The following is a 9,296-nucleotide window of genomic DNA, read 5'->3' as shown; positions in this document are numbered from 1 at the left end:
TGGATGGACAGATGGATGGATAGATGGATGGATGGGTGGATGGACAGATGGATGGATGGAAGGATGGATGGATGGATGGATGGATGGAAGGATGGATGGATGGATGGATGGATGGATGGATGGAAGGATGGATGGATGGATGGATGGATGGATAGACAGATGGATAGATGGATGGATAGATGGATGGATGTAAAGATGGATGGATGGATGGATGGATGGATGGATGGATGGATATTAGATAGATTCATAGAGTCTTAGTTGTTCTTCTCATTTCTGAGACAAAATACCCAACACCTACCTTCAAGGAGGAAAACTTTATTTAGCTCGGTTTGTCAAGATTTCAGTCCATAATCAGCTGGCTCCAAGGCAGGGCAGCACATGGCAGAGGGCAGCAGTGCACGTGGCAGAAGCAAAAGGATAACTGTGTCAGCTGGGTGGTCACACAGATGCCTGGGTGGTCACACAGATGCCTGGGTGGTCACACAGATGCCTGGGTGGTCACACAGATGCCTGGGTGGTCACACAGGACCGCCCCCTGCAGGAGCTGGCTCTCCTGCCACTGCATCTCCACTTCTCCCTGGGCCATCACACTCCAGCCAGCTCAAGCTCCCATGTCCCCTTGAACAGGGCCTCCTATTCTCACCTGCACCCTCCCTGTCCCTGGAGACTCTTTCCTCAGCTCCCTCACCATCTTGTGAGGCCTCCACCTCACACCCAGTTTGGGTGTCAGCTTCACCTCTTTGGGAGGATTTTATGTTTGCCTTTGCTGGTGTGTCATCAGTCTTAGCCCCTTGCTGTGTCTGTGTTTCTGGCTGTGGGTGCACCCCTGAGAGTCCCGGGAAAGGGGCCTTTCCTTGGCACATGGCTGAGGCCTTCCTGGGCATCTGCCTGCCACCATTTTGCGGTACCAGGGATTGAACTCAGGACCAAGTGGAGCCAAGCAGAGCCCTGGGCTGCTCTTCCTCCCCAGGATGATAAACACACAGGGAAATAAGGGGGCTCAACAGATGCCTTCTGTGCTGCAGGACACAGAAGAGGCAAGCAGGATGGGACCTGAGGTAGAACAAGGCAGTGCCCAGAGCCGGGGATCAGCATCCAGATGGGACGCAGCCATTGTGGCCTGCAGGGTGCAGCCCTGGGCATGCGGGAGCTGGCTTTCATGTAAATCTGTCACTTCACTTGAAAGAGATCTGGCTGCATCTGGCCAGATGGTGGAGGCTGCGGGATTGGGCCCGCCTAGTGCGGAGGTGGCTGAGTACTGGCTCCACCCCCCCCCCCTTATCCCCCAGACAGTGCAGATCCTCATTGGCCTCATCCACTTGGGCTTCGGCAGCGTGCTGCTTATGGTCCGGCGCGGCCACCTGGGCATGCTCTTCATCCAGGGCGGCGTCCCCTTCTGGGGAGGATCCTGCGTAAGTGGGGGCCCAGGATGCCTTCGTGAGTGGGGCCACATCCGGGCCCCAGCCTGGCCCCCAGTGACCCCTATCTGCCCCACTCCCACATCCGGGAGCTTCTGGCCTGCAGAGCCTACCCAGGGGCAGGACTACAACGTAAGAGCCAGACGTGCCCCTGTGCCACCTGCTTCCCTGCCCCCCGCCCCTATGGACCCTGCTCAGCTTCCCAGGGCCCAGCGCTCTGGACTCCTTGCTGGGCTCTGACCTGCTCTGGATGCCGTGGCTCCTCCTTCCACCCCCCAGCAGGTCACCCAGGGTTCTGGGGACCTGGTGACTCCTGCTGTCCCCTGAGAGAGGGAGGGCTCGGGGCTGGGGGGTGGGGAGACACTGGGACACTGGTAGGAGCCCTCCGAGAGCGCCGTGTCTGCCTTCAAGACCCAGGGCACCTGGCCAGAAGGGGGGCGGTGGCAGTGGGAAGCTACGCCTGTGTCCCCTCCATGCCCCACCTCCTCCCACAGTTCATCCTCTCCGGGTCCCTGTCGGTGGCCGCTGAGAGGAGCCACACCAGCTGCCTGGTAAGTCAGGGCGAGGCGGGACCTGCGGGAGCGACCAGCATCCCCGGAAGAGCCCAGGGGAGGAAGGCGCTACTGCAGGAGAGGAGGAGCCAGGGCCGCGAAAGGAAGGCACAGGACAGGGCTGGGGGCTCACCAGTCTGGGTAGGGAGACCTCTCCCCCCAGCACAGGAAAGGAGCCGTGGCGCGGCGCTTACCTGCCACCCCAGCACTCTGGGAGGCTGAGGCAGGAGGATCACAGGCTCAGGGCCGAACTGGGCGATTTAGAGAGGCCCTATCTCCACAGGAACGATGGGGAGCGCTGGGGGATGCATCTTGTGCCTTCGAAGGCCCAGGGTTCAACCCCCGGTGCTATCTGAAGCAAGGGCACCTGTGGAGGCTGCGACAGGCCCAGCCCCTCCATCCCGTCCCATGTCCCTGTCCCCGTCTCTTGCTCTCTTCCCGCAGGTGAGGAGCAGCGTGGGCACCAACATCCTCAGCGCCACGGCGGCCTTCGCGGGGACGGCTGTCCTGCTCATGGACTTCGGCGGCACCAGCTGGGTAACTGAGGCAGGGGCGGGGCGGGGCCGCCGGGCATTGTCTCCGCAGGGAGGCTCCGTGGTGTGACCAGCCTGCGGTCCCCCCAGGACGTGGGCAGAGGCTACCTGGCGGTACTGACCATCTTCACCATCCTGGAGTTCTTCATTGCTGTTGTCGCCACCCACTTCGGGTGCCAGGCTGCACGCGCGCAGGCCAACGCGGTGAGCGCCCCGGCCATCGGCGACCAGCGTCTGGGAAGGCGGAGAAAGGACGCGCAGGACAGGACGCAGGGAGGGAGACTGGGAGGCGGGGCGCCCCTGCAAGCCCCAGCTGGGGTCTGTCTGTGTACAGGCCAGCGGGAGTGGGAGAGGGGTTGGGGTTGGGCTGGCGGTGGGGGGACCGCGTGCCTTGGCCGGGGACGGGACGTTAGCGCAGGGGAGGACGTTGCCAGGGCTGGGAGGATCAGGCCCAGCGCAGCCGAGGCCACCCGCGACCCCTGGTGAGAACCTTGGGGGGGGCTGGGCTGGGGACTCAGCACAGGGGCCAGGCTACTAAGCAGCCGGAGCCCAGGGCCAGGCCAGCCATCTGTGCAAGACATGCGGATAGCTACTGTCCAAGAACTCTGGGAGACTGAGGCAGGAGGACCGCAAGTTACAGCCCAGCCTGGGAAACTTAACAGCACAGCGAGACCCTGTTTCGAACAGCAGCAGGAGAGGGCGGGTGGTGTAGCTCAGTGCCAAGGCCCCGGGCTGATCCCAGGGCTGAAACAAAGGTCTGGAGCCCAGAGCAGCAGGACCCTGCGCTCTCTCTCCCCGCAGTCGGTGATCTTCCTGCCCAGCACCTTCGGCACAGACTTCGCAGTGCCCAGTCCGGCCGCCTCCCCGCCGCCTGCCTACGATAACGTGGCCTACGTGCCCAAGGAGTGCTCCGAGTAGCGGAGCGGAGCAGCCCAGCGCACCCCCAGCTGCTTCCCCTCACTCCGCCAGCCTCTCCGCCCGGCTGCTCCGTCTGCACTGCCCAGCAGGGGCGCTGTGCACACAGCCTAGGGACTCCTTCCGGAAGACACCTGCTGGTGTCCAGGGCGTGTGTCCCCCAGCCCTCCAGGGACGCCCTGAGCACCAGTGCCCCGGGGGGGGGGGTGGAGGGGACCGTGGCTCTGCCACCACTCTGGCCTCAGATTTCCCCCTGGAATCCACAGCCTGGAAGCAGGAAGCGGAGCACAAACTTTTCACAAAAGAAAGCTGGAGAACTTCAAGTAGATTCCCAGAGGTAGTATAAAGCAGTAATTCAGACAGTACAGTTTTAGTACAAAAATAGTCAAATACACCAATAAAACAAAATTGAGAAGCAAACCCCATGCACAAAGCAATTTCATCTATGACAAGAGACCACCTGCAGTCGGGTGGGGAGAGAATATCTTCTTGTGATAAATAGCTCTTGTCTATGGCCACACCACCCCGAACACCCCTGGGCTCATGTGTAATAAATAGTTCTGCAGTAACTGGATGAAAGACAAGACAAAAAAAAGGCCGGGGAGATAGCTCAGTAGAATAAGCGCTTGCCTGGCAAGCTCAGGGTCCTGAGTTCAATCCCCAGTACTAAAAAAAAAGTGAATTCTACTCTTCCTTACATCATAATTAAAAATGGAACATAGATTCAAATTTTACAATTAAAACAACTTGAAAAAATAAGAAAAATCCTACTTTGGAATAAGCAAAGATTTCTTAAGCTACACACACACAACTGTAAAAGGTGAATAAATTGGAGCATGTTAAAATTAGAACTCTGTATCAAAAAGCACCATGGTAAGTAGAGAACAAAACACAGACTGGGAAAATTACCTTGACATTTGTGCATCTGGGGGGGTCTTGCATGCAGAATGCATAAGCAGCTCTCGAGAGTAAGTAAGGAAAGGGGAGCCTGGTGGGTTTTAAATGCACCAAGGGCTTCAGAGATTCCCCAACAGGAAGTCACGGTGGCTCATAAACGTGCACAGCACCACAGACCCTCAAGGCATGAGCACTCCAGCGAGACTCCACAGCACCTCCTGACAGCCATGATTGCAAACACCTCCTGCTGACGTTGGCGACTTGAGGGCTCAGCTGGTGTGTTATGGTGTGTGTCTAGTTGTCCCCCCAAAGCCTCATGCAGTTATAGGACAGACCTCCAGAGTTGTGCTTAATTCATGATACAGGGCTGGGATTATGAGTGTGAGTGCTGCTGGGATTACAGGTGTGAGTGCTAACCTGCCCTGGGGCGAATAGCCAGAAGGCAGTGTAAGGGAGACAGACTTGCTCTCTGTGGCCACTGCGCTCCCTCTTTGCTCTAGCTGCCTTCAGCTGCGATGAGCTGCTGCCCTCTGCCATGTGCCAGTCTGCCTTGGAACTAGCTGAATATGGACTGAAAGCTCCATAAACTGAGCTAAATAAACCTTTCCTTCCTTAATTTGGGGTGTTGGGCATTTGGACCCAGCAATGACAGAAAAGTAACTAAGACAAGGTGGGAGGACACAGGAAGTGCCGCCACTTTGGGAAATATGGGGCCACATCTACCAGAGCTGGGCACATGCGCAGGTTTGGACCCAGAAGCTCTGCGCCAGGGCATGCTGCTGAGGGAAGTGAGTGGACACGCACCGGAGACGGGTCCAGGGCAAAGACTAGCAATGTCTCCAAAGCCCAGCAACAGCAGAACGGGTGCACACCCGTGCAGAGAATGCAGCGAAAGATACAGTGAAACTTGAAATTTGTTTTTAAATGGATTATGGCAGAACACACGTGCGCATTGCCACCCCCTCAGTTTGGACACATTCATCCCATGGTTCTTGCCATTTTCTGCAGCAACTCTGGAGTCCTCTTTCATGAGTATGTTTATTTGTGCTGTTCTGGCCGCCTCCATGTCCTGGATCAAAGTGTCCTGACACTTCCTTTTCATGGTCATTTTCTCTTTGAAGAAGAGCTAACATTGCACAGTGCCAGGTCTGGCAAATAAGGAGGATGAGGGAGGACATCATGTTATGTTTTTGTGGGGCGGGGGTGTGGCCGGCTCAGCCTGCCCTGGGTGCGAGGCTGGCACAGCATGTGGTATGGTCCCTTCATTTGCCTAAACTTGCCTAAGCAGGCACTTTAGACTGCTGAGTTAGCTCACCGGCCCCTATTTTTATGTATTTGTACAAAGCTAAAACTCACAGTGATCCTCCTGTTGTCAGCCTCCCAAGCACTAGGATTACAGGTGTGCACCACCATGTCCAGGCTCAGGGCCAGCACAGTGTGCCCGGGGGTGGGGCCAGCACAGCATGTGGGGCTGGGACCGAACCCTGATCTCTGTGCTTGCATAAGCAGGCCCTTAGTCCACTGAGCTATACCTCAGCCCACCACATTGTTTTCATTTGACAGAAATTGTCAGAGACACTTGTTCAAGAGGAGTGCTCAAGTAATATGGTAAATATTTAAATAAGCAATTTTATTGCTATACAAGACTTTGTTCTAGGTTCTATCAGAAATGTCAAGGTGGTGACCTAGCACGGCGGTCTCCGCACCAGGCTCTAGAGAGCGAGGTCGCCGGTTCGTGCCCCCGTCCTGACTCTTTCTATTTGGGGCCGGAGAGATGGCTCAGTGGAATAAGCGCTTCCCTGGCAAGCGCAAGGGCCTGAGTTCAATCCCCGGTTCAGAAAAAAAAAAAGAAAGAAAGAAAGAAAGAAAGAAAGAAAGAAAGAAAGAAAGAAAGAAAGAAAGGTCACCCAAAGGCCTCACATACTCATAGGCCAGGCTTCTAGAAGGTGACGGAGTCACAGGGACACCATAGATGACTCCCTGTTAGGAGGTATGGCCCAGTCAGCACAGTGGTCCCTGGGGACTTGGCCAGCTGGAAGCTGTCACCAGAAGCTGCCGTCTCCCTCCCCGCCCCCTTCTCTCTGCCTCCTATCCACCGTGCCTTGGCAGCTCTCCCCCACCAGTCCCCTCTGTCATGCTGATTCTGTCCAGGAGACACCAGCTGTGGGCTACAACCAGGAATCAAAACAAACCTCTCCCACTTTTAGCTGAGGGTGTTGGGATTGTGTCACATCCACACCTCCATATTCCGTGTCCCTTCAAATACTCTATCCTAATGCTCTGGGCAATGGGGCCTGTACTGTCCAAGTTACTTTAAATTTAAACATTCCTGGGCTGGCCAGATAGCTCAATAGTCTAAAGCACCTGCTTAAGCAAGCTTAGGCAAGAGCAGGGACCATGGTTCGAAATCCCATACCACATGCAGTGCCAGCCCTGCCCTCAGGGCAGGCTGAAGCAACCACCAGAAAGGAAGAAAGGAAGAAAGGAAGGAAGGAAGGAAGGAAGGAAGGAAGGAAGGAAGAAAGAAAGAAAGAAAGAAAGAAAGAAAGAAAGAAAGAAAGAAAGAAAGAAAGAAAGAGTAAGAAAATTAAACACTCCCTGCATGTCTTGACCACCCTTGTAAACTATGGGGTACTCATTTAAAAGGAAAAAAAAGAGAGAACGTACGCCTGGATGCTGGTCTAAGACATGGAGGGACCCCGGCAGGCCCTGCTAAGCACTTCAAGCACTGATAGCTGCCCCATGGGGACGGACAGGAGCAGGAGGCCCAGGGACCAGCAGCGCCACACACGCACAGAGGGAACACACCAACCAGCGTGGACAAAGCCCTGCACTCTTCTGTGTGTGTCCCTTCAGGTTTTGTTTTGTTTTTTTTTTTAATGGAATCTGGACGTGGTGGCACATGCTGTAATCCCAGCACTGAAGAGGCTGAAAACAGGAGGATCACCATGAATGCAATATTCACAGTGAGACCCTGTACCAAATACACAAATGAAAAAAATTATTTTTTATGTATTTGGTACAGGGTCTTCACTACACGGCTTGGACTCGCAGTGATGCCCCTGTTTCAGCCTTTCCAGAGCTGAGATTATAGCCACGCCCATCTTGGTGGCTCTGTGCACCTGGGGTGGACTTGGCATGGCATGTGGTACTGGGGACTGAACCCGGACCCTTGGGCTTGCCGAGCTATCTCTGTGCCCCACTCCCTGTTCTTAAAAAGCAGAAAAGCAGTAGGTAACAGCCCTGGTCCCACAGCTGGCACGGGTGCTGGGTTCCCATCCGGACAGTCCCCTCCTGGGCCCACTGCCTGGACCTGGTGGGTTGAACGGTGGCTTCTCAGCTGTCCCATTCGCTCTGTCCTTGCCACACAATGCAATTGCTGCCTCCTCCAAGCTGGGGGTACACCGCTGGAGCTCATCTCCGGCCAGCAGCAGTGTCCCCAGCAACAGATTCCTGGAGGTGGAGGGAAGAGGTCCCAGAGACTCTGCCACCGTGGCGCAGCTCCTCTGCATTCAGGCAAGCAGGAAGGACCTCGAACCCCACTGCTCCATCGCTGACAAGGACGACCCTCTGCTCCCCAGATATCACCATGGCTGCTGTCTTCCTGTCACCCCTGAGGGCTCCCATGTCCATCTCCGGCCCAGGCCTCTCCCAGAGCTGGCTGAACCCCTCTCCTGCTATCACCTTTGTCCCTGTGGACCCACTGTGGCCGGGCCAGCTTGGGCAGTGGTGCCTCCCTCCGCGGCCTGGCCAGCACAGTCCTCTCCCACTCCCGTGCTCTCCCTCCCTCCCTCCTACGCCCCGCACCTGGCACATGGCCCCTGCCTGGCTCACTAGAGGAGAGGTAACCAAGCCCTGCTGTCCTCTGTCCCGGGGGAGGGGATAGTCCGAGCTCTGGCCAGGCTCTGGGGACACAGCTGCCAGACTGGCCTCGCCTCCCTCACCTGCTTGTCCTGCTGGGCCAACATCCTCCATCCTCCTCTGCTTAGAAACCCCCTCCTGCGGGGAGCCCACAGCTTCCACTCCCCTCATCTGTCCCTGACCTCCGAGGGACTCTCAGGAGGCACCCCACCCGGGCTCTGCCCCTGGCCCTGCGGCTGCTGCACCGCTCAACACCGCTCTTCCTGGCTTCAACCAGGCAGATTTCCTGTCGCACTATTCTGAGGTCCAAAGCCCTAAAATCAAGGAGCTGGAGTGGGGGACCCCAGTTCCAGGCCTTTGTGTCCACGGCCTGGGCCCCTCCTCCGCCTCCCAAGGCCTGGCTCTGGTCCTTCGTCACGCTGGCTCCCGCCAGGTCCTTAGCAGCCACTCCTGGGCAGAAGCCGCTGTCCACGCAGGGCTGGGTGTGGGTGTTGGGACGCCTCTTGCGGGCACACTCTGGACACCTGGGCCAGGCTGGCGTGGCCACCCGGTGCCTGTGCTGCCCCGGAGCTCGTGAGCTGCTCTGCACGGAGTGAGCCAGTGAAGGGGAGTGCTGCGGAGGCCGGGCCAGGCCTGCGGGGCCACAGGCAGGGGAGCGCTGCTCGGGCCGCCCCCCCCCCCCTGAGCCAGTGAAGGGGAGTGCTGCGGAGGCCGGGCCAGGCCTGCGGGGCCACAGGCAGGGGAGCGCTGCTCGGGCCGCCCCCCCCCCCCGTACACTACATGGGCGGCTGCCCTCACCACATGTGGTGGACTTCTGCATTTAACCCTTGGTTTAACGTGTCTCTATACAGGGGTCCCTCACCACTGAGGCTACACTCCAGACACCCCCGGGATAAGTGAAAATCAGTGAAGCAGCGACGTCGCATTTATTTTAGCATATATATTTAGTTTAACATAATCCTATATATTTTTGTGCTGAGTAAAGGGGGAATTCTGGGACTGCATCTCCACCCCTTTTCTATTTTTTTTCCATAATTTTATTGAGAAACAAATAGCAATGAGACAGTTTCAAACCAAATTGGTAGGACAGTTTCAATAATTAACACATTGCATACATTCTT

General features: G+C 56.8%; 1 protein-coding gene across 2 annotated transcripts in view; it reads left to right on the top strand.

Moving 5' to 3' along the window:
- Ms4a15 (membrane spanning 4-domains A15) overlaps window positions 1–3,748 on the top strand; it is a 4,885-nt gene extending 1,137 nt beyond the window's left edge. The window contains exons 2-6 of one of the 2 annotated variants that reach the window (XM_004646729.2): window positions 1,290–1,412; window positions 1,913–1,969; window positions 2,414–2,506; window positions 2,593–2,706; window positions 3,304–3,748. In XM_004646729.2, coding sequence (XP_004646786.1) covers window positions 1,290–1,412; window positions 1,913–1,969; window positions 2,414–2,506; window positions 2,593–2,706; window positions 3,304–3,420 — 504 coding nt within the window. In that variant the 3' untranslated portion in view covers window positions 3,421–3,748. The remainder of the gene's footprint in view (window positions 1–1,289; window positions 1,413–1,912; window positions 1,970–2,413; window positions 2,507–2,592; window positions 2,707–3,303) is intronic. The other variant, XM_023707073.1, reaches the window with a different exon arrangement.
- Window positions 3,749–9,296: the final 5,548 nt, after the last annotated feature.

This window comes from Octodon degus, unplaced genomic scaffold (genome assembly GCF_000260255.1).
Source record: "Octodon degus isolate 3935 unplaced genomic scaffold, OctDeg1.0 scaffold00279, whole genome shotgun sequence".
NCBI lineage: Eukaryota > Metazoa > Chordata > Mammalia > Rodentia > Octodontidae > Octodon > Octodon degus.
Note: the sequence above shows the minus strand (reverse complement) of the source record. Positions and strands in the feature narration are given on the sequence as shown.